Source organism: Hyperoodon ampullatus, assembly GCF_949752795.1.
Source record: "Hyperoodon ampullatus genome assembly, chromosome: 4".
Classification (NCBI taxonomy): domain Eukaryota; kingdom Metazoa; phylum Chordata; class Mammalia; order Artiodactyla; family Ziphiidae; genus Hyperoodon; species Hyperoodon ampullatus.
The window spans coordinates 124,608,684-124,634,126 of record NC_136917.1 but is presented as its reverse complement, the minus strand read 5'-3'; the positions used below and the strand labels follow the sequence as shown (position 1 = coordinate 124,634,126).

The 25,443-nt window shown below is 42.5% G+C and overlaps 1 protein-coding gene and 1 pseudogene across 3 annotated transcripts in view; both read left to right on the top strand.

The window, feature by feature from the left end:
- RGS7BP (regulator of G protein signaling 7 binding protein) overlaps positions 1-25,414 on the top strand; it is a gene marked incomplete at both ends in the record, with an annotated part of 123,327 nt that extends 97,913 nt beyond the window's left edge. The window contains 3 exons of one of the 2 annotated variants that reach the window (XM_079702081.1): positions 4,195-4,342; positions 6,320-6,390; positions 25,323-25,414. In XM_079702081.1, coding sequence (XP_079558207.1) covers positions 4,195-4,342; positions 6,320-6,390; positions 25,323-25,414 — 311 coding nt within the window. Of the gene's footprint in view, positions 1-4,194; positions 4,343-6,319; positions 6,395-25,322 lie in introns of those variants that run through there. The other variant, XM_079702082.1, reaches the window with a different exon arrangement.
- On the top strand, positions 14,235-16,655 carry LOC307052210 (protein enabled homolog; annotated as a pseudogene). Its single transcript has 2 exons — positions 14,235-14,351; positions 14,905-16,655. The product of its transcript is annotated as a protein enabled homolog (transcript).
- Positions 25,415-25,443: the final 29 nt, after the last annotated feature.

Below are 25,443 nucleotides of genomic sequence, written 5' to 3'. Positions count from 1 at the left end.
TCTTTGTGACATCTTTGTCTGGTTTTGGTATCAGGGTGATGGTGGCCTCGTAGAATGAGTTTGGGCGTGTTCCTCCCTCTGCTGTATTTTGGAAGAGTTCAAGAAGGATAGGTGTTAGCTCTTCTCTAAATGTTTGATAGAATTCGCCTGTGAAGCCATCTGGTCCTGAAGACTGCCCTATTTTTTAAATGGGCAAATGATATGAATAGAAAATGAAAAGAAGAAATACAGGCAGCCAATTCACTTATGAAAAATAAATTTAATCTCAGTAGTAATAAAAGAGGTGAAAATAAACTTCAATAAGAGATTCTGTTTTCCCTCATCAAATAAGCAAAAATTACATATTGATAATATGAAGTTCTGGTAAAGGTGTAGGGAAATAGATTCTCTCATTTACAGTTGGTAGAAGGAAAATGTAAATTAGCATAGCCTTTTCAGAGGCCAATTTGGCAATATATATTAAGGTAAAAAATGTGAATACATATACTTTGTCCAAGTTTTCTGCTTTAAAGGATCTGTCCCATGCAAATACTGGCACTCTGGAGAAAGGGAAGAATTACAATGTAAATTCCTTACTAGGGGATACTGTGCATCCATTTCAAAGCATAAAATAAATCAGAATGCATTAACATGAAAGTATCTCTAACCATAGTAACGTGGCAAAGAAAGCTGTATAACATATATAGTATAATTACTTTTTTTGATGCTGTATATCTGTTGAAATCATCTGATGTGTAAGCCTTCGTCCTTGGTACTGGACTTACAGAACTGAAGAAAGCAGATAAGGCTCCTGGCCTTACAGACTTTACATATCCTGTTTAGGAGATGGAAGATGAGAGTGGGGGTGGGGTGAGCAAATAATAAACCAGTTAGCAAATACATAAGATAATTTTCTATTAGGGATAAGTGTTCCATGAAGGCAATAAACAGGGACTGTACTGGGAAAGGATGCCCAGCGTAAAGTCAGTGCTATCAGTAAATGAGAGCAATTATGATCTCCCCAAATATGTTCTGGAATTGAAAACCCCTACAATTCCTATCAATCTCCTGTCTTTCAAGATGTGCCAGCCAGAGAAGCTATAATATAATCAAAATTCTGCAGAGATTTTGTAAGCTGACAGAAAGCACCAAACTGCAAGTCCAGCATCCAAGTTTTTCATTCTTGTGCATCTGCATTAGCAGAGTTATATCTAGTCTCTGAAAATGAGGGAAAGGAGGGTGTACTTGGCATTGCAAGCTCATAGGCATGTTTCAGGAATACATGAATAATTATGTTACTTTTTTTTTAGAATGTTTTGTCTTATGCAAGTAGAATTAGTACAGGCAGTAAGTGTATACAAAGTGGTTGTGGATTGAACTTTACATATGTGTTCGTGTACAAGAGGCGTACATATGAAGGAGATAGAGAACTCCAAGAAGGAACATCACGCTACCTTGAGTCCTCCCTGTTCCCATGAATGAAAGTTTTGGGCTCTACAGTCCTGACCACAGGGTAGGGGCTACAGTGGCCCCACGCCAAGCAGAGCCCATAAAGCAGAGAATTTCTTTGTGTGAATCTTCTTCATCCACCATTTGCTTTCCAAACCATACTCCATTCTCCATGGCATTTCAAACCCAAAAGAGCAGAACAGGAGCCATGTGTGCTTTCAGGTGGCCCTCTCCTTTAGAGCTTTGAAAAGCAGAGGGCTGTTTTGGGGGACACCCACCCTTTTGTCCCTCTCTCAAGTCCTAGCTGCTCTTGCTCAGGCTCACATCCTAAGGCTGACTGCTCAGAGGTAGGTGCCAAATGGACTGCATGTGTGCACTCTACCAGGAGATTCAATGCAAGTGCTTTTAAGAGGCCAATGCCCTCCAACTGGGAAATGGTAATATGCTATGTACTTAATGGTAATATGCTATGTACTTAATTAATTTCTACCCAACAGCAATACCATAAAATTGGAAAAACAATTCCATCACCCAGGATCAATGTGCATAAAGTATACACAAAAGGATCAAACGTTTTCATCAGTAAGCTTGTGTTTGTGCTTTGGCTGAATATTCAGAGGTCCATTTCTACTATAGGCTGATGAATGCTGTATAGTTAATTACCAGTTAATTGCTTGTCTCTTTCTCCTTGTGTTGCTACTACATGGGTTAGAAATGACAGGGATGAGATTTTTGCTAGTTGCCTTCAGATCAGGAATCCAAGGGAAAAGCTTCCCACTAGATTTTATCATAAACAGCCTTCCTTTTCATAAGTGTTTTTGTTTTATTTTTTTAAACATGCAAAAACAATCATATCATGATTAGGGAAATTGAGCTACGAGGTAACCAGGTGGAGCTGCCATCTCATGAATGTTCAATGATACGGGCTGTAACGATTTCTTAACAACCAGTCTGGAGATGTAGCTACATAATACAAATAAAACTGGTTGAAAGAGTGAAAGCAACAATATAGCTGCCATTTATACCAGACTACATAATGTTATACAACAGCTTTGTAATTATTTGTATATTTTTTTAATTGTCTATCTCTCAATTGTCTAAGCTCCATGAGACAAAGACTATCCCTTCTTTCACCTCTGTCTCTCTAGTACCAAGCCCAGTACCCGATAGTTAGCTGACACTCAGGAAATATTGTGAGTGAATGAATGAGTGAGTTAATGAACAACTGAAAAAGCCAGGTTTAAAACCCAGTTCTTCGAAACTGAGTTATTTGTAATGAGGTGGATGGACCTAGAGTCTGTCATACAGAGTGAAGTCAGAAAGAGAAAAACAAATACCATATGCTAATGTACATATACAGAATCGAAAACAACAGTACTGATGAACCTAGTGGAAGGGCAGGAATAAAGATGCAGATGTAGAAAACAAACATGAGGACACAGAGTGGGGAGGGGAAGCTGGGATGAAGTAAGAGAGTAGCATTGACATATATACACTACCAAATATAAAATGGCTAGTGGGAAGCTGTTGCATAGCACAAGGAAATCAGTTCATACTTTGAGATGACCTAGAAGGGTGAGATAGGGAGGGTGGGAGGGAGCCTCAAGAGAGAGGGGATATGGGGATATATGTATACATATAGCTGATTCACTTTGTTGTACAGCAGAAACTAACGCAACATTGTAAAGCAATTATACTACAATAAAGATATATTAAAAATATATATAAATAAATAAATAAAACCCAGTTCTTGAGAATTCCCTGGTAGTCCAATGGTTAGAGCTCAGCGCTCTCACTGCTGGGGCCCCAGGTTCAATCTCTGGTCAGGGAACTGAGATCTCGCAAGCCATGCAGTGCAGCAGAAAAACACACACACACACAAATAAAAAATTAAAACCCAGTTCTTGGGCCTCGTATGCCATTCCATGATAGCAAGATACACCCTTGCAGATACCCAGAAGTTCAAGGCAGAATAAAAGACATTAACAGAGGATATCGGGTCCACAGACTATAACTCCCATTTAATTTCATATGAATTTATGGCCTAACCAATTCGGAGATTTGTTTCCAGAAAGTATTGATTTATTCCCTTGAGATCAGTCCCGGTAAAAACAAGTCTTAGTGCACTGGCAGTTCACTACTGTGGACGGCTACCCAGGACATGGTGCTTTAGTTGATTGCACTTTGTGGTCTCAGAAGAGTGAGGCTGGATCTTGAGACTGGGCTCTTTCCTCATAGAATGATACACTGAAGGAGGTTGGAGAGCCAAGGAAATGGAAGCCAGGTCCATCATCTCTGCTGCTTCTCACAGGCCCAGAGGGCTAGTGTCATAATCAGAGAGAACGGCAGGAGCTGCCATCCCTCCTGCTGGGTGTCACCTGCTCCTGGCCCTTTTACCTGCCCCTGCATCTGAGGACCAAAAAAGCAGCACAGTTTCACAGGCTGAATCTCCTCTCCCTAGGTAATCCGATCTAACTCAAGAAGAATGGGTTACAAAGCACCAATACTCCATCAAAGGCAGGGCCCTTACTTTAATCTTGATCTTCAGGTTGCATTGACCTCAGATACCTTTCCCAGAATGTTGTGAAAATATGCTATACACATACACACACACACACACACATTATTTTAGTATTCAAAGAAGTTTCTAGGGTTAATGGAGCATTTGACTCAAAGCATAGCCAACGTTTGCAGTGATATCTTGGGTATAGAATTTGCATTTATGATTTCTTATGCCCTTCTCTTTACCAACACCAACCCCCTTAGGAAAGGAGCCTGGAGGGGGAACCAAGAGTTTGGATTGCAAAATTGAGGAGTGTGCTGAAACACCTGCTCTAGAGGACTCCTCATCTTCCCCTGTAGATATTCAGCAACATTCCTGGCAGGTTTCCACAGACATTGAGAACTCTGAAAGGTAAGTGGGAAGTTACCCTAAATAGACTGCCAGTCCTCCTCTAGTTAACACTCAGGGGCTAGAGAGAGTCGAGATTTTCTCTTTCAGATTCAGAAACAGAGCTCTCAGTAAACTGAGCCGAGAGACGGTAAGGGGTCCAAATCCATCTGCGGAATGACAGCAGAACCTCCAGGAGATGTGGGCTCCCAGGCCTCTGCTTTTCCCACTCCGTCAGCCTTGCATCTCCATGGCGATGAAAATGGAGTGCTTCCTTGGGAAGGGAGGAAGGTGGATCTATATACCCATCACACCCACCAGGATGGGTCCCAAAATTTCCATTTGTTTAAGGGGGAAGAATTCAAAATTGTGCAAAGATGCCTCCAGTAGATTCTCGGATTTCGGGTGTATGGAATGGCCTATTCAGTTGCCAGTCAGGGGCTGAGTGTTCTGTCCAGTTCACAGACAGCTTTCCAAAGGGCTGTCTTCTCTTACTCTCCCAGGATGTAGATGATGGCCCCTTAGTGGTCAAAGTGAGTTAATGCATTTGTCTTAACAAGCAGTAGCTCATGGTTAGAGAGGGAGTTTCTTGGGAAGAAGAGATTCTACAGTGATTCTATTTCATTTGGGAAAAGGAAGCAATAGCAATAATATAATCATAAACGCATCTAGATGCTAAAAATTCCATTCTGTGAGGCAGAGGGACAAACCCCTTGTTTATTGGCCTTCACACTGATATCTTGTCCTTTGCTACTGATGTCCCCAGAGCCAGCACGAAGCAGCTGAATGAATACTAGGCAGTTCCATCGAGGACTCTGTGTGTGGGGGGTTGAGTCGTTGACAAGATAATGAACACTATTTTTTTATTTTTAGAAATGTATCACACAGTGCCATTTAGAGCCATTGTAGTTCTACTTTCAGATTGTAATATAATTCTAAAGCTAATTACCAAATTTCTGTGTTTATAGAAAATTGAAGCATGTGGTAATTACGTGCTATTAATAAAACTGGGATTTTGTCTAAGCTTGGAAATCCAACAATTCAAACAATAAAGTTGTTTGGCACAGTTTGATAGAGCTATAGATAAATGATGAGTGATTTCTCTTAATTTATAAAGTAGAAAGTGCTTTGCTCTATTCCCAGGAAGAAATATCTGCCAGAGTGCCATGGTCAGTGTGTAATCCTTCAGCAAAGCCATTTTCCTTTTCAGAAACCTTGCACAGAATCTCTGCCCAAGTCTTGTAAGCTTGTTAGAGAGCAAGCAATGGCTGATAATAATAATAGGAGAGTCTAGCCCTCAGCGTTGGAGGTATTTCAGTTCAGCTTAAAAGTTCAGATTCTGGTCAAAGGAGGTGGGAGTGACTGGGAGAAGTAGGTACCGTAGACCTGGTCTGGGAGGGGGCTTCCTTGCTTCTCCCTATCACTTTGCCCTAAGAAATCTGTGGGTCTCAGACTGGGCTGCACATTAAAAACATTCCAAGTCAATTTAATGTGTTGAGCCTTGTGAATGCTTAACACCTGTGTTACTCTGAATTCCAATCACGATAATGAGAGACAACAGGGAGTGAAACCACACAGGCAGGACAGCCCTTGGACCAGATGAGAACATCATCACCCAGCCTCAGCTTTGCTCAGGGTTCCCCTGTTGTTCGAGTTGTGTGCCCTTCACCTGCCCTTGGAAACGTGAAGTACTGTCCTCATTACCAGAGGCTCTTCTCTGATCTCAGCCAGGTCCAACTGAAGGCAGATATGAGGGCTCCTATAGCAGAATGCCCTGTGGAAACGTTTGTCAGAGTAGTTCTTATTCCTTCCAGAGCCAACCGAACTCAGATTTTCTTTTTTCTTATAAAAGCAAAATAAATGCAATATTTGCCTACTGGAAGCTCGAGCTGGTACAATTAGGCACAGACTTTGTCCTTCAGTTGTCACACAGAACAGACGGTTTGAGATTACATTTCAAAAATTTACAGCTGATATTTTTTCTTTTTATCAATTTTACAGAGACATGCGAGAAATGAAAAACCTTTTAAGCAAACTCAGGGAAACTATGCCTTTACCGTTGAAAAATCAAGGTGAGTCTTGTCATTTCTCTTTGAGGCAGAGGTTTTTTTAACATGATAACCTTGGGCCTTGTTTCTTCAGAAATTAAAGCAGGTTGTTTTCTTTTTAAACAAGCAATAGAAGGCATTGAGCCTACAGCTGTCTTTCCTCGAGAAGACAAGAGAATGAGAATAGTTTATCAGGTGAACGCAGTTTTGCTCTGAGGGGGAGCTGAGAAACACTCTGATAACACAACAGACACCTCCTCCACTGGCCCTATCAGTCAAGAGCATTTATTCATTGTATACGCTGTGAAAAGCACTACACCATGTGTGGCAAACAAAAAAGGACTGAAGATTTGGCCCTTGTCTTTAAGAAGTTTATAGCCAAGTGGAAGAGACTGAAGAACACTTCCAAAGGAAGATCCCTGCCATCTTCGTGTTGTGTTGTTATCTAAACAAAGTAATAGTAATACTTAACATATACTGCTACTGTGATTTTGCATCCAATTCCAACGTATGGGGGTTTTTCCAAACCACCAAGCAATTATCGGACACCAGCTGGGTGTCCTGCAGTTCAACTGAATTCTGACACTAACTGGGGACAGCGTCGGATTCCCTGAGTTAAGGGTTCAGTTGTCCTAAAAGACTGCCCGCCCTCACCCCCAACTTTAGACACCAATCCCAAGTCCAGGTTGTCACCTGAGCTTCTGACATCCAGCTATAGATCGAGGGTCCAATGAACTCCTTCTTAGGTTCAGTTAGTTCACTAGAGCAGCTCACAGAACTCAGAGAAACATTTTACTTACCAGATCACCGGCTTATTATTACAGGATACAACTCAGGAACAGCCAGAGAGAAGAGATGCATAGGGCAAGGTATGGGGAAAGGGCACAGAAAGTCCACGCCCTCTCCAGGAGCACCACTCTCCCCAGTCTCAGAAGCTCTCCAAACCCTGTCCTTTTGAGTTTTTATAGTGGCTTCTTACATCGGCATGACTGATTAAATCACTGGCCATTGGCAACTGATTCAACCTCCAGCCCCTCTTCCCTCCCTGGAAGTCAGGGGGTGGGATTGAAATTGCTAACCCTCCAATCGAGTAGTTGGTTCTCCTAGCAACCAGCCCCCATCCTCAGGTGTTTTCCAAAATTCGCATCATTAACATAACAAAAGACATCTTTGTTGCTCTCTAAGGAAGTTCCCAGAGTTTTGGTAGCTCTGTGCCAAGAATGAGGTCAGAGAGCAAATATATACAAATTACACTATCACAGTCACTATCCTAAATACCTTAGATGTATTAACTACATTAACTTATTTAATTCTAATAACAGCTTTGAGGGAAATGCTATTCATGTTTCCCAATTTACAGGAAACTGAGGCACAGAGAGGCTAACTAACTTGGCAAGGTCACACAGACTGTAAGTAGAAAGGCTGGGATGTGATCCCAGATAGCCTGTCTCCAGAACTATCCTATGGGAGTATACACCAGAAAAGAAAGCAGAAATACAGAAAAGGAAAGGGGATATTCACTAGAATGTAAGTTCTGTGAGGGAAGGGCCTCTGTATGTGTTTGTTAACTGTTTTATCTTCAGTACCTAGAGAAATGCACAGAACATAGTAGAATAACACCCAGCATAAACATTAAATGTTTGTTCAACCTGCACCCAACTTTGCAGCCCCAGAGTCTGAAGATATGTACAAAGGACTAATAATAATCACTTTCACTAAGCACATATGGCCAGAGCAGCCTTAAGGGAAGCATCAGCTTCAGAGGATGGTCCATAGAGGGTGGAGAAAGGCTTTTTAGAAGTAAGAAAGATACACCTCGTTTCCACCGAGCAAAGCCCAGGCGGGAGGGAGGGCAGGGTGTTGCTTGCCTCTGGGTGAGGAGGGAGAAGATTTGGCAGCAGAGCGGGAGCTCCGCTTGGCTCAAGGAGCAGCGTGGCAGAAGGTGGAGAGGTGGAGGCGAGAACACCAGACAGTGTAGCGTGACCTGAGCTGCAAGGGACGGAGGCAGGTAACAGAAAATAAGAGGCGGGCGATTGACATATATACAATAATAGGTATAAAGTGGATAACTAATAAGAACCTGCTGTATAAAAGAAATAAAATTCAATTAAAAAATAAAATTAAATTTAATAATAAGAAAAGTTAAAAAAAAAGAAAAGAAAAGAAAAGAAGAGACCGGCAATGTGGTGTATCAGGTAAATGCAAGCACCCCCGAAGGGCTTGCTGACCGAGGTTTCCTGGCTTGAGCCGTGGGTACAGTGTTTGGGAGGCCCTGTAGGGTTTTAAGAAAACAGCGTTTTACTACAGAGTGTTGTAGTGATGAGAGCCCTCTGGACACAGCCTGCAAGTTTGCTGCTAGAAATAAGCATGGTTAAGGCTAGGTTAAAGCAAGGCTAAGGGTTCCGATGCTTGCTCTGCCATTTTCCTGGAACAAGTAGTTTAACTTCTGGAAATGTACATTTCCTTATCCCTGAAAAAGAAATTAGACCACCTACTTCAGAGGATTGTTGTAAGGATTAAATGATTAAACGCATGCCAATGCCCACTACCAACCTTACAGAGAGCAAGCGCTCAACAGATGCATTATTATTGTTATTATTGTTATTGTTATTATTGATATTTACCAGCTGGCCCACCAACCTAGTTCAGGAAAACTCCAAATCATCATCAAATTGAACAATACCTGCTACATTTCACTCTGAAGCAGACTATGTGTAGCATCCATGAAAGGTTGATCCTGAACCAGCTCTCCAGAATACTGATCCCTGAGACTTTGGATTTGGGGCTCATGTCTGAAGCTATCCTCACCTTCTTATTATGTAGGGCAAGTCCCCCCCACGAACAGGATGTGGTTGTTCTTCTTTTACTTCACATCCAGTTGCTTAGGAGGATGACAACCCAGGGCCCCCCAGGCTGAGTTTCATGGATGCCATAGCCTATATTTTAAATTAAATATCTGAAACATTCCCTTTATATTTAGTGAAAGTTCATCCAACAGTTTTTGAATCAGGCATTATTGGAAAACTAGAAATTTTATTTTCTTTACTTAGGACATTTTTATAATCATAAAAAGTATAATAGAAATACTGGGACTTCCCTGGCAGTCCTGTGGTTAAGACTCTGCACTTCCACTGCAGGGGGTATGGGTTCAATCCCTGGTCAGGGATCTAAGATCCCACATGTCAAGTGGTGTGGCCAGAAAAATCCAAAATTATAGTAGAAATATTTTGTATAACTTTGTATTACTTTTATAAATGGAAAAAATAATTAGAATTTTAAGTACATTTTAAAGATATAATAATAGTAATGAATGATTGATACTATGAGTAAAAACACAAGTGAAAAGGGAAAAATCGAAACAAGTGATGCCTAGGATTTGAATCCTAAATCCATTTGGGCCAAGAAAAGGAAAAAGCTAGGAGATAGAAGGACTTCTTCAGGAGGGAGTAATGCTGTATGATTTTAAAATAATATTTAAAATTCAAGTGAAGTCTTGTGGAAAATTAAGATTTCTTCATTTGGGGGAGAAATGGGAGCCCTTAGCATGTGAAGATACATCTCTGTTCTGGGCATGTTTAGTGGGTACTCACAGCATGACATCACTGGGAGCAGAGCGGTGGGGAAGGGGAATGCGAGTCTCCACTGGGATGTCTGAGAAGGCCTGAAGGAAGGAGAGCAGGTCTGTTGGAGTCACCATGGGAACATTTCTTAGCAGATGCATGCGGCACTATTTTAATAAGCAGATCAGCCAGATCCCTCTGTCTGCGTATACCAAGATAGAGCATAGGGGCTGCCCCATGACCTTCCTGGAATTCTTTTCAGGCGATTGATTTATTACACAGGTCTAATGTATGCAGAAAATGGTGTGGGGTGAAATGTGGGAAAATGTGTTCCAGTTTTTTTCTGTAGCACCTTATTGTCAAAATATAATTCTAACTGGATGAAAAGCATTATAGAGAGCCATCTGTTTTCCTTCTGGCTGTTTCTTTCCTTTCTCTTTTCATTCCATTTACACGTGAGTTTGAAGCAGAGAGAAAAAGGGAAAAGATACTGCTCCTGGTCCCCCTTTTTCCTACTCAAACCCTGATCATGTGGAAATCCTGCCAGGCACGTATGGGGTGCGTGCGGGTGGGGAACCCACCCTGGAAATGCTCTGAATCCCTTGTTCTCCAGACTCCATCCTGTCCCTCAACTCAGAAACTCTTCCATGTTGATTTTAGCATTTCAAGATTGAATCCTATCTTCCCGCCTTCCCACCACAATCAAAACTTGACTCAACAACAATATGCTTTAAATTGATTTCAGTGACAAATAAAGGGAGGTGGCTAAGATCAGGAATTGTAATGGTTAGTGATTATGCCTTTATTTGAGACGGGACCTTTGCTTCCATGCTTCCAGTTTAAGGCTGGAAACAGAGGTGCACAGAAGAAAACTCCCTTGCTCGGCTGCAGCTCCCAGCAGCCTCCCGGCAACGTTCAGGTCTCCTGGCTCTCAGCCCTCTGTCCTTTCCTCTGCTTCAGCACCTCTCCTGTCCTACATTCCAGGTCACTGGCAGTGCTGTAGGGAGCTTCATTAATTATAAGAGTCTTGCTGTGTCAAATGGATTACAAATGGAACCACCTGTGATGGATTACAAATGGAACCACCTGTGTAGAGCCCACAAAGTTACTGACAAAGGCTAAAAGGAGATGGGAAAGTGAAGGACAAGCATCTTCTAAATGCAGGCTGTAATCAAACAAAACACTGCAGAAATAATTTAAGCCTGAAAGACAGTTTCACTTTTTCCAAAATTCTGACTTCATGAATGCTGTGTGGTGTGTCCATACATTTACTCTTGCCTAGAATTCGGTTGGTGGTACCATGAATTAAGAGTCTGTCTGAAGTGGATCAGTCAGGAATTGAAGCTGTTCTAAAATGGGCCCCCTCCTGCAGACAGTCCTACTCCAGACTAAACTGGGCCTAGGAACAGTTCCCCCATTCTCTACACCCCTGATCCACTCCAGTCTGGACGTGCATAACTAGAACCAACATAGCCATGGCAGGCAGAAGAGTTCTCTGGCATCTGGCTGAAGAACACTGAGCAGTTATGCCACCTGCTAGCCTGAAGATGACTTTTTAGGTCCTTCCCCAGCACCTCGTCTAAAGACTTTCTGTGCCTCAAGTTGGTGTCTGAATGTCACTCTGGGCAGTTTTTTGTTTTGTTTTTTAATTAATTTATTTATTTTTGGCTCCGTTGCGTCTTTGTTGTTGCACGTGGGCTTTCTCCAGTTGTGGCAAGCAGGGGCTACTCTTCGTTGCAGTGCGTGGGCTTCTCATTGTGGTGGCTTCTCTTGTTGTGGAGCACGGGCTCTAGGCTCACGGGCTTCAGTAGTTGCAACACGCAGGCTCAGTAGTTGTGGCTCGTGGGCTCTAGAGCACAGGCTCAGTAGTTGTGGCGCACAGGCTTAGTTGCTCTGCGGCATGTGGGATCTTCCCAGACCAGGGTTTGAACCCATGTCCCCTGCATTGGCAGGCAGATTCTTAACCACTGTGCCACCAGGGAATTCCACTCTAGGCAGTTTTACTGGTTACCCCAGATCCTTTGCAATCTCTACAACATTTTGCCCAGGATTCAGCGTGACATATGCTATCCCTCCCCCTCTCCTCCAATCTAATCCACTCATCACTGATCACACATCAGTTTCTAAATACATTACTTTAATTATGTTGAGCCACTACTCACAAATTTTATGTGTCTACACATTGTTCATTGAAGGAAAAACAGGCTTCTCACCTCATCATTCCTTGTCCCCACCATCATCCAACATGTGATAGTCACAATATGCCAGATTCTGTGTCAGGTGCTGGGGATGACTCCCCCTAGAGGCTTTCAATCTCAACAGGACAGAATGGGATGAGAATCACCTGGGAAGCTTTTTCAAATGACATAAGCCTCCCCTTGCAGAGATTGTGATGGAGACTTCAGGGTATGACATGTGAACTCTGGAAACAACTAACACACACACACACAGATACACACACAGAGATACACACACACAGAGATACACACACACACAGAGATACACACACACACATACTATTGGAAAGACAAAAAATAGCGCTTAAAACACAACTATTAGTTAGATACAGGTTGCTATAAGGGCATATTAATAGTTAGAAACAGGTTGCTACAAGGGCATATTGGATTCTCACCTAGTCAGATTTTAGTTGTAAATGGGGAAGGAGAAGACAGGAGTAATTGAGAATTGCTTTTTGGAAAGTATCTGAGCTGAGATTTTTTAGGATAAATTGAAATTAGTTAAAGAAAAAGATGGAAAGAAGACAGTCTAGGCAGAAGATTCTAAATGTGTTAAGGTGTCTGAGGAGATGAGAGAGCAGGGCATTTTGATGAACTATAAGCACTTCATTATTTGAGAAAATGGTTAGAAAAGAGGCTTAAGGGCTTCCCTGGTGGCACAGTGGTTAAGAATCTGCCTGCCAATGCAAGGGACATGGTTTTGAGTCCTGGTCCGGGAAGATCCCACGTGCCGTGGAGCAACTAAGTTCGTGCACCACAATTACTAAGCCTGTGCTCTAAAACCCCCAAGCCACAACTACTGATCCTGTGTGCCACAACTACTGAAGTCCACACACCTATAACCCGTGCTCCGCAACAAGAGAAGCCACTGCAGTGAGAAGCCCATGCACTGCAACAAAGAGTAGCCCCCACTCACCGCAACTAGAGAAAGCCCACGCACAGCAATGAAGACCCAACGCAGCCAAAATAAAATAAATAAATTTTCAAAAAGAAAAGAGGCTTAAGAGAGAGACTAGAGGGAGTCTTTCAAGATGGTGGAGTGGAAGGACCTTGAGCTTACCTCCTCTCATGAACACACCAAAATCACAACTAACATCTGAACAACCATCGATAGAAAAGACTGGAACCTACAGAAAAAGATCTTCTACATCTAAAGGCGTAAAGAAGAAAGCACAACGAGAGGGTAGGAGGGGTGCACTTGAAATATAACCAAATCCTTAACCTCCTCCCCCCCCACCCCATCTTGGGTGACCTTGCAGAGGCTCTCCCACAGGAGTGAGAGTTCTGAGGCCCACATCAGGCTTCCCAGCCCAGGGGTCTGGCATTGGGAAGAGGTGCCCCCCAGAGCATTTGGATTTGAAGGCCAGCAGGGCTTATTTGCAGGAGCTCCACAGGATTGGGGGAAACAGAGACTTAACTCTTAAAGGGATTGCACAAAATCTCACATGCGCCGAGACCAAGGGCAAAAGCAGTAACCCCAGAGGAGCCTGGGCCAGACCTACCTGCTGGTCTTGGAGGGTCTCCTGGGGAGGCAGGGGGGGTTGGCTGTGGCTCATGCTGGGGCCATAAAAGCTGGTGGCAGATATATTGGGGATTATTCATCTGCATGAACTCTCCTTGAGGCCGACATCTTGCTTGGGTCTTTAGCACCAAGACCCGGCCCCACCCAACAGCCTGTAGCCTTCAGTGCCGGAGGCCTTAGGCCAAACAACTAATGGGTGGGAATACAGCCCCACAGCCCCATGCATTAGCAGTCAGGTTGCCTAAAGACTTCTTGATCACACAGCCTGCCCACCAGAGGGCCAGGACCCAGCTCCACCCACCAGTGGGCAGGCATCAGCCCTTCCTGCCAGGAAGCCTACACAAGTTTCTAGACCAGCCTCACCCACCAGGGAGCAGAAATCAGAAGGAAGAAAACTGCAATCCAGTAGACTGTAGTCTGCAAACACAGGCCAGACACTACCCTGGGACTGCTGGCCCCTGGCCCTTGGGTGAGTGTACTGCTGGAACCCACAGGACGTCTCCTACAGAAGGCTACTTCTCCAAAGTTGAGAAATGTAATTAACCCAAAATGAGGTGGCAGAGGAATGTGTTTCAGATGAAGGAACAAGATAAAACTCCAGAAGAACTAAGTAATGTGGAGATAAGCAATCTACCCGAGAAAGAGTTCAGAGTAACGATTGTAAAGGTGATTCAAGAACTCAGGAGAAAAATGGATAAGATAGAAGGATTTTTTTAACAAAGAGTTAGAAAATATAAAGAACAACCAAACAGAGTTGAACAATACAATAATTGAAGTGAAAAACACACTGGAAGAAATCAGTGAGCTGGAAGACAGAGTAGGGGAAATCACTACTGTGGAGCAGAAAAAAGAAAAAAGAATGAAAAGAAATGAGGACAGTGTGAGAGACCTCTGGAGCAACATTAAGCGCACTAACATTCGCATTATAGGGGTCCCAGAAGGAGAAGAGAGAGAGAAAGGGCCTGAGAACATATTTGAAGAGATAATAGCTGGAAACTTCCTTAACCTGGGAAAGGAAACAATCATCCAAGTCCAGGAAGCATGGAGAGTTCCATACAGGATAAACCCACAGAGGAATATACCATGACACATTGTAATCACAATGACAAAAATTTAAAGTAAAGAGAAAATATTAAAAGCAGCAAGAGAAAAGTGACAAATAACATACAAGGGAACTCCCATAAGGTTATCAGCTGATTTTTCATCAGAAATTCTACAGACCAGAAGGGAGTGGCAGGATACATTTAAAATAATAAGTGAACAGAGTATCTGTCAGGCAAGAGCTGCTGTGATGGTTTATGATGATGCCAATAAAAAGTGGGTGCCAGCTGGTGGTTCAACCAGGTTCATCAGAGTTCACATATATCATACAGGCAACAACACATTCAGAGTGGTGGGCAGGAAGATTCAGGACCAGCAGGTAGTGATATATTGTGCCATTCCTAAAGGGTTGAAGTACAATCAAGCTACACAGACCTTCCACCAATGGTGGGATGCTAGACAGGTGTATGGTCTCAACTTTCGCAGCAAAGAAGATGCCAATGTCTTTGCAAGTGCCATGATGCATGCCTTAGAAGTGCTGAGTTCACAGGAAACAAGGCCAACACTGCCTAGACAAAATTCACAACTACCTGCTGAAGTTCAGAATGGCCCATCACAAGAAGAAATGGAAATTCAAAGAAGGCAACTACAAGAACAGCAATGACAAAAGGCGCTGGAGCAGGAAAGGCTGGAGAGAGAAAGAATGCAAAGGAAGAGATTGGAGAGGGAGAGGTTAGAAAGGGAAAGGCTTGAGAGACTGGACTGGGAAAGGCCAGAGAGAGAGCGGCAAGAGCAGCTAGAAAGGGAGCAGCTGGCATGCGAGCGAGAGGGAAGAATGGCAAATGCCTCTGCCCCTGCCTCTGTGGAGACGATTCCTCTGATTCTGAGCCAGGCTCGCAGGCAGCCTCTCAGCCGCGGAATCTCCAGCCCAACAGGGCATTGTCTTGGGGCCACCTGCACCTCCACCCCCTGCTCCACTCCCACCAGGACCCACCAGGTCCTGCCCAGGCATCAGCCGCGCTCCCTCCTCCCTCAGGGCCCCCTCCACCCCCTCCACTTCCGTCCTCAGGGCCCCCCCTCCGCCTCCTCCACCGCCTTTTCCTAATCACGTACCCCTCCTCCCCCCCCCACCTCCTGCTGCTCCCCTCCCTGCATCTGGATTTTTTTCGGGATCCACGTCCGAAGACAATCGCCCTTTAACTGGACTTGCAGCTGCGGTTGCTGGAGCAAAACTTAGGAAAGTGTCACGGATGGAAGATGCCTCTTTCCCAAGCAGAGGGAATACCATTGGTGTGAATTCGGCCTCCTCTAAAACAGATATGGGTCGTGGAAATGGATCCCTTCCGTTAGAGGGTAGTGGTTTAATGGAAGAAATGAGTGCCCTGCTGGCCAGGAGGAGAAGAATTGCTGAAAAGGGATCAACAATAGAAACAGAACAAAAAGAGGACAAACATGAAGATTCAGAGCCTGTACCTTCTAAGGCCTCTTCAACAAGTACACCTGAACCGACAAGAAAACCTTGGGAAAGAACAAATACAATGAATGGCAGCAAGTCACCTGTTATTTCCAGACGGGATTCTCCAAGGAAAAATCAGATTGTTTTTGACAACAGGTCCTACGATTCATTACACAGACCAAAATCTGCGCCCTCGTCACAGCCCAGTGCCAACGGAGTCCAGGTGGAGGGACTGGACTATGACAGGCTGAAGCAGGACATTTTAGATGAAATGAGAAAAGAATTAACTAAGCTAAAAGAAGAGCTCATTGATGCAATCAGACAGGAACTGAGCAAGTCAAATACTGCATAGAGAATCAAACTAAGGAGAGATAGGACTTTAATCTGGAGAAAGGAAAAAAAAATACCTACAAAGAACAACTGTGGTAACAACAACAAAACCCTTACATTTTGTGAGCTGTAAGAAGAAAATGGAGACACAGGAGGGAAAAACCAACATACTTTGAGAGACTTCAGACATTACTACCCTGGTGATAAGCTCTTTCCCTCCCAGTTTGCTGCTTTTTTCTGACCTTTACAACAGGATGGAAGAGAGTCGTATAGGAGTTCCTGTATCAGTTATGCAGAAAATACTGAATCCATCAGGCAAGGTCACCGTGCATTGAAATATTTTCTTGTCAAGAGAAAATTGCACATTTTCTACAATCCATTGCCAAAATAAAGAGGAGAAAGGCTTGAGAAGTTTTCTTCAGAGAATGGTGATGAGGAATTTAGCAAGTTCTGCTATTGTATTGTAAATGTTTCTCTCAGGTTTGTCTTCCTATCATATTTGATATTCCATGAATAATTGAGTTCAGCCCTATGTAGGCTAAGATCATAAAATGTGGAACAAATGGAAAGGTATGTGCTTTCAAAGGGTGATATTTATAAGAAAGTGTCCTAAAAATGATTTGTTCAGAGTGAGGAATTTTAGAATGATAGGAAGTCTCTCGAGTTTAGCCTTCATGCAATTTTGTAGATTCAAACATAAAATTTGTCCATAATTTAAAGATTTAGATGCCTTCCTACATTGTTACAGTGCTTTACCAAATCTGTGACTCCTAGATAACACAAACCAGTGGTCAAATGTAAAACAATATATTGTAGATTCACTGTAGGTTTTCAACCTTTTTTAGGTTTATGCATGTGGACATATTTATAATGTAATTATAAATTATAAAATTTAAAAACCACCACCACATTAGCTTTTTTAAATTGCAGACAGTAATGCATGTCAAACTAATATGTAGTGGCCTTTTCAAGGCCTAGTCCCAGGGAAAACATTTTGTAGAATATAGGGGGGTGGAAGGAAGAGAAGGAATAATTTTTTATTCAAAGTTAATTTCTGCACTATCTTCGTTCTCAGTTATCTGCATGAATAATAATGAGGAATATTTTGTGACTTTAATTGGTAAGTATGTTAACAGCATCAAGTACTTAATCTTTTACATCATGTCTTCAGCTATTTGTATTTTAACTTGAGTAAGTTCAATGGTCTGAAACATGATTCTGAGCTTCACATGAATTACATCTTACTGTGGAACTCAAAAGTTCCATCCCTGAATCTGGCAGTTGTTATTACCTTGGAGCCCTGCAGTTATACAGGTGTTCAGGTACACGTTCCTGACTACAAAGCTGCTTTTGAATCTTATGTTGAAATACTAGAAAAGTAACAATGATGGCAGCAATTAAGGTCACAGAAATCATTAGATAAAGGGAAAACAGTGAGGGGGGTCCTGCATAATTTTCTTTTAATAAATAAAGTGAGATTTAGGTGGTAGGAAGAAGGAACTAGATACTCTACTTACCACTGTGTGTGTGCATGCGTGCGTGCATGTTTGTGTGGGCACTCACGTGTGTGTATGTTATCCACTCCCTTTTCTTTGAAACTTCTAAGATTAAAATAGGGAAGAAATCCTGTATGTTGCAATGATAGAATTTTTTGAAATTTTAGGAAATCAAAATTCTCCAGGCTCTCCATCTTGATTTATGCTTGAGTTGTTATGTGCCATATTTGCTTTGAAACTTTTGATTATCAGTAGTTTTACTAAAATTTTGAAGAAATAATCCACTTTCATCTGCTATCTAGATTTCTTAATCTAAGTTCTTAAAGACAGAACTTTGTTGATAGCATAGTTTTCTAAGTGCTGCAAGTTTGCAGCCATTACCACTTCAAAGAGGTTTGAATGAGGGAATTTTTATCCCTGGTTAAAATAGTTCTATTTCTGTAGAAACTTCATTTTTAGATCTGTGATGGATGAGCTATCATAATTCAAGTATACAGTTCTTTTTTTCTATCAACTATTCATTGTCATCCAATAGTGAAGACATTAAAGATGCAGCAAGCTTATGAAGTACTACTTTCTAAAAGAAATAGGTGGCATTTTCATCTTTATTATTGTACTTTTGGTTATGCAAACACTTTGATGATACAAATGTTTATGTCCCCCATAAATCTGCTCAGAAATCACTTTTGATTTTGTTGATTAAGTTAAACAGTCTATAGTAGGATAGAGTACTGGGTACAAGTGGTCCAAAGTAAGATAAAAGACTACAGTAAAAATGCTACATCTTTAAAAAGAAACTGGTTTATGCACTAAATGTTTTGTGCCTTGGTCTAATATTAACATGATGTCTGTGTAAAATGACAAAAAGAACTAGTGTTGAATCATGTTTTATTTCCTGTCATTCTGCATTATCCCAGATTGCTAAATGTGTTCTTTCCAAGAAGTTTAATTGAATTACTGTATACATTTACTGTCCTATGTGACAGTTTTGTCATTGTTAGAGATTTCAGTAATTAAAATGGGAAACAGAAGCTTAGGTTATTTTCCTTATCAAAACTATGTTCCTTGGAGGCACAATATTATGATGGTTTTCATGCTCTTGTACATTGGATGTCTTAAGCTGAGTGCAGTTTAGGGGATCCTTTCTAATTACAGGAAGGTACTTCTTCCCTTCAACACTGTGATCTGACCTGTGGCAAATCTGTACTATACACGATGTAAATGGCTAACAAGTCAATTGCAAACCAACTGAATGTACAAATCTTAGTGCTGGTGCTGAAATCTCTTCAGAATAGTCATCATGATCTCAAAGTTTGTTTCAAAATTTTGCAAGCATCAAGTGTCAATCAAAACTGAAGATGAAACACTAATGAATGTTGAATTCTCATGCTTTAGGTGTACTTCCTTATTAGAGTTTTTGGTTCTCTGCTATTTTTACCATACTGTTCATTTAAATTTCCTACATGCTAACTTCGTTTGTTCGATTGAAATAAAATTGCAGTATATATTTTAAAAAAAAAGAGAGAGAGAGAGAGACTAGAGAGGTTGGGGGAGGCCCCTCTAATTCATGTTAAGATGTTTAGACTTTATCCTGAGGTCACTGGAGGGATTCAGTTAGTAGGCAAGTACAATAAGACAGGTGAGAAATGCTTACAATCTGACCTAAAGACCAGGGCTTGGAGAAGAGGATATGACCAATTGGCTGATGTACATAAGGCCAAGGCAGAATCGAGGATGAAACCTGGGTTCAGACTTGGAAAGCAGAGTGAATGATGGTGTCAATCACTAAATTAGAACAGAGCGGTACCAGTAGAGGTAGAGGACAGGACAGTTGAAGTTCTGGATGTGGGGGGACTCCAAGAGCGATGCTCAGTGGTTATGATGGATGTACATGTCTTATGCTGAGGTGAGACATGCGAGCTAGAAGGACAGGAAATACAGATGTAAACGTCAGCAGTGTAGCGGTAATCAAAGCCCTAAAAATGGTTGAGACCACCCCTGGAGAGTACATAGAGAAGAGCCCTGAAATACCAAAATGTAAGGTTTGAGGGGAAAGAAGAGCAGTTTACAAAAAAAACTGAGAAGAAACTCAACATAGTATAATAAGAAAGCTGCAAGGAAGGAATGGCTAATAGTGTGGGGCAGTTCAGCTAGGTAAGAACCGAAAGTGTCCATAGGATTTCGCAACAAGGGAGTCACTGGTGAGGTTGGCCAAAGTAGCTTACTTGGAATTGGGGGCCCGGAAGCCTAATTAAGGAGGGTTGAGAAGTAAGTGGGAGCTGAAGACCTGGGCAGCAAGGGTAAATTTATTAAGTCTTTCATAAAGAGTTGCTCATAGAATGGTGGCTAAACAGGGTTGGAAGCAGACAACGTACCAAGGGCTATAGCAATTGTACGGAAGCATGAAGGAAGGTAGAAGCACGGAGCAGTCAGAAAAGACTTTTCTGGGGCTTCCCTGGTGGCGCAGTGGTTGAGAGTGCGCCTGCCGATGCAGTGGACACAGGTTCGTGCCCCGGTCCAGAAAGATCCCACATGCCGCGGAGCGGCTGGGCCCGTGAGCCATGGCCACTGAGCCTGCGCGTCCGGAGCCTGTGCTCCGCAATGGGAGAGACCACAACAGTGAGAGGCCCACGCACAGCAAAAAAAAAAACAACAAAAAAAGAAAAGACTTTTCTGAAAAAGAGATGGTGTGTGTAAAGTCAGGGAGGCAAGGGAAAGAATGGCCTTATTTAGGGAATTCTAAGTAGTTCTGTTTTAGACCATCCCCTCCTTCATATGCCTTTCATTCCAGCCAGACTGGACAATTTACTTGGACCCAAATTCAGGCTGCCTTTGACCTCGCTGTCTTTGACCTGCCCTGACCTCCTCCTTTGACACTGTTTTCTCCATCCCGAATGCCTGCCCCCCTACTTCACCAAATGTCCAAGTTCTCCCCATACCTTGTAGCCCAGCATGAACACCGAGGCCCCAGGAATTTTCCACAAATGTCTTCTTTACAGATGGGAGTAATTTCCCACTCTGGGAATTTTCAAAGCATTGTATTTGTATCTCTGTGATGGCATTTCTAATGAAGCCTCCTAGTTACTCAGACAAAGATCCCTGAGGCCAAGGTTCACCTTTCTTTTAGGACCCATCTGGTATTACCCCCAGCACCCGACATAGAGCCCTACACTTCGTAGATCTTTGATTAATTCAGTGGTTCTCAAAGTGTGGTCTCAGGACCAGCCATATCAGCAGGTCCAGGAACTTGTAAGAAATGCAGATTGCCTGGCCCACCCCAGACCTACTGATTCAGAAACTCTGGAGGTAGGGCCAGCAATCTGTGCTTTAATAAGCCCTCAGATGAAGCTGATGCAGCTTATGTTTGGGAACCCTGGGATTAGCTGAAGTTCTCCTTTTTTAACAGATTAGAAATGTGCAACTGCAGTTCCTTTATATGCACTTCTCTTGACTTAGAGAACATAGCTTTAAACTCAAACACTCAGTTTATTATTTGAAAACTTCTCAGTTTCATGTCCTGTTTCTTAACATATCATTTATATAAAACTCTTTTATTGGCAAAAGAAATTTGAGCAATAGAGAAATGGTATTACTGTACCTTGGGGGACTCCAGCATCCCTGGCTTTAGTAGGGATTAAACATTAAACATCCAAGAATTAAACATTAAATGACTGGGGTTTGAATTTACTGATGACCGAATACCCTACTCTCCTCTTCTTTCACTTTCTGCTATCCTTTCCTGCCTCCTCTTCCCTTTCTCACTTTTTATTTTCACATTTAAAACTCTCCTAAGTTACAGTTCTCTGAGGGTATGCACTTTGGAGCAAAGATACCATAAAAGTCTCAAACATTTCCAATAAAAATCAAAGATTTCCCAGCAAGTTCAGATGGATTAGCACAGAAAGTTTACAATGAGTGGGGAAACATCCCATTTTGCTCACATTCTGTTGACAGCCCCTCTCTTCAGAGACAGGATTTCAGTATGTGGGAAGACATCTTTCCTTGGCTTTGACTTGATTTCAAACCATTCCAGGCAGACTTACTGCTCAGTGAATTTCAGCATTTACTGCAGGTGTCAGCTTCCTAGAGTGTAGAAAGCTGCTCTGAATTTCTACCAAGAATTTTTGAGCTTTTGTGTCACCTCAGCCCTAGGTGATGATCAGACAAGCTCCAGGCTAGGCAAAGGTGTCACAAATGCTCAACTAAGATGCCCCAAATCAGCAGTCGTCCTTAGTAGGCAGTCTGTCCTTTGCTTAACATCTGAGCACTTTCTCATCAATCCTAACACTTCCTATTCACTTATGAATGCTATATACATATGTGTGTGTGCATGTGTGTATATAGCACTCACAAGTGAATGTTTTACATATATATATATATATATATATATGAAAAGAAGGCTGAATGAGGAGAACTTCAATAGCACAAAGGTTTTTTGATTCACTGTAATGAATGCACAGATACAAGGGTCAGTCTTGATACAAATCTCATAATACCTGTGCGCTTTTAATACCTAAAAAAGAGAGAATGGGAGCAAATATACCACCACAGCACACACATGCACACTTTCTTTGTAAATACAACATACCAACGTATGTAGACATTTCCTCATGTAGTGGGAATGATACACATCAGAATTGCATTTTATAGTGTAATATATAAATACCAGTGAGGTCACTCCCAAATCTCTTAAATGACTGAAGAAAGGCAAGCATATAGGGAATTCAGGAAATAAATGGGAATTCAGGAAATAGATCTCCAAGTCTCATAGAAGTAGAAATAAGATTTTTCTTTCCTATTAGTATCTTCATAGTTTTGGTAGTTCTGTTCCAAGGAAGCATTAACTTCCAGTTGAACTTGAGTTTTGGGAAGCGTAGTCAGTATTCAAAGAAATACCAAAAAATAAAATTATTTACCCTTCAGGGTCTGCTGTATCTTGGCCATATCCAATTAGGTTAAGTTCACTGATCATTTGGTGGTTAAAGAAGTAAGAGTCCTAAAAATGATGAGACAGTATGGTTATCGTTTCTATCTGCTCCAAATATATTATGATTCATCTCAGAGATTCTTCTGAGAAATCAGGCTTATATATAGGATTTGACATTGCTTTCAGCATCTTAACTATTTGGGGCAAGTTTAACTGTAAAAGAGAGATGTCCTATTTTTTTGCCTCAAAATGTTGACATCCAGATTATAGTGAATTATTTCTCACTATGAAAAAGACAGAGTCCTGTTTTTCTCCACATTAGCAGAGTGTAAGTATTAAGAGAGGATTTTAATCTGGGGAGCCTGGGGGAGGAGGCTGTGTTTGATTAATCTGATGTGCCCAACTGGGGCACCTGTTTTCTTCCCTGGCTCTGACTTGCTACTCTAGTTTCATCTACGTGTGTAACATAGTGCAGCATTCCAAGGAACACTGTCAACTCGGTGGGTGATGCTAATTTACAAATAAATATGACACATGGGAGCCTTGGGGGCTGGGGAGGGGAAGCCAGGGCACTTGGATGACAATTTATGTAAGAGGACCTGAAAGCCAGGACTCATTTGTCCCTGATAGTTTCCTGAGCGTCTAGGCTCTCAGTAATCAAGAAAAACAACCCTCATCTACAAGCCAATTTTATTGAAGTGGGGCACAATTCTTCACTATATCAATCACTTCATCTAACTCCTGATTCTGGGCTCTTTTTCAAGGTCCTGCATCTTCAACGTTAGGATGGGTAAAGGAGGGAATATTTTAGCTCTGCTCTGGGAGGGCAGTGCAACTAGTCCCCGCAAAGCTTAGGTATATAAGAGTTGCCAGCCAACCAGCCATTTTGTAGCCCCTAGTTCCATTCTGACCATATCTTAGCGCTGCCCAAGCTAGCAATTTCCAGATTATTTCCCTGTGGTCCTTCTCCAGCCTCTGCAACCCACATTGGCCAGTTCCACTCCAACAGGCTGTTTCTACCCACACTCTCTGTTGAACTGCACTATTTCCCAAAAACCCAGCTCATGAAACTGTATTTGGTTTACTGGTTTATTTCTTTCTCTACTTGTCATCATATTAAAATTTTCAAACCACAACTTGTGAATTCAACAGCTGACAATCTTCTCTGAATGCCCTTGTGTGCAGGTATCTATAGAAAGTGCTAGGGAGGGCTTCCCTGGTCGCGCAGTGGTTGAAAGTCCGCCTGCTGATGCAGGGGACACGGGTTCATGCCCCGGTCCGGGAAGATCCCACATGCCGCGGAATGGCTAGGCCCGTGAGCCATGGCCGCTGAGCCTGCGCGTCTGGAGCCTGTGCTCCGCAACGGGAGAGGCCACAACAGTGAGAGGCCCGCGTACTGCAAAAAAAAAGAAAAACAAAGAAAAAAAAAGAAAGTACTAGGGAAACACTCAACAAGAAATAGTTGAAGCTTCTTCCCGAGGCATAAAGTAGGTGAATGGAGGTAAGACAAGGTCCTATGTAAAGGAAAATAGTTAATAATAGCTATATTTACTGAGCGTTTCCTCCATGCTAGGCACCAATGTTCCCACCAAAGCTAAATGTTTTTTTGTTTGTTTTGTTTTGTTTTGCGGTACGCGGGCCTCTCACTGTTGTGGCCTCTCCCATTGCGGAGCACAGGCTCCGGACGCGCAGGCTCAGCGGCCATGGCTCACGGGCCCAGCCACTCCGTGGCATATGGGATCTTCCCGGACCAGGGCACGAACCCGTGTCCCCTGCATCGGCAGGCTGACTCTCAACCACTGCGCCACCAGGGAAGCCCAAAGCTAAATGTTTTTAATAGGTTATTTCATTTATTCTCACCTAGGGTAAGTATTACTGAGCCTTATTTTACATATGGGGAAAATGAAGCCTAACGAACTTAAGTGACACTTTCAAAGTCACAGGACTAGTAAGTGGTAAAGTATAAGAAAGAAGCCAGCTTTACTCCAAAGCATGGGCTTTTTCTAAGAAGTATACATCTCCCAAGTGAAAAACTGCCTCTAAGCAGTTTAGATTTAACTCTAAGCGGTGGTTCTCAACTGTGGGCTCTTTGCTTCACCCTCACCACCACCCCAGGGACATTTGGCCATATCTGGGGACATTTTCGGTTGTCACAACTGGCAGGGGAGTGCTACTGGCATCTAGTGAGTAGAGGCCAGGGATGCTGCTAAACATCCTACAATGCTCAGGATAGCCCCCAACAATAAAGAATGATCTGGTCCAGAATGTCAATGGTGCCGAGGCTGAGAAAGTTGGATTCGAAGGATGGTGGATTTTTAAGGCCAATTCATAAAAAACAAGTTGTTTTGTCTGTACTTCACTCATATGTACATTCTATCCCATCACAGATGACAGCAGCCTTCTAAATCTAACTCCCTACCCCCTGGTTAGAAGACGGAAGAGAAGGTTCTTTGGGCTGTGCTGTCTCGTCTCAAGCTAGGTGATCCCTCCTGGAAACCACCACTAGGA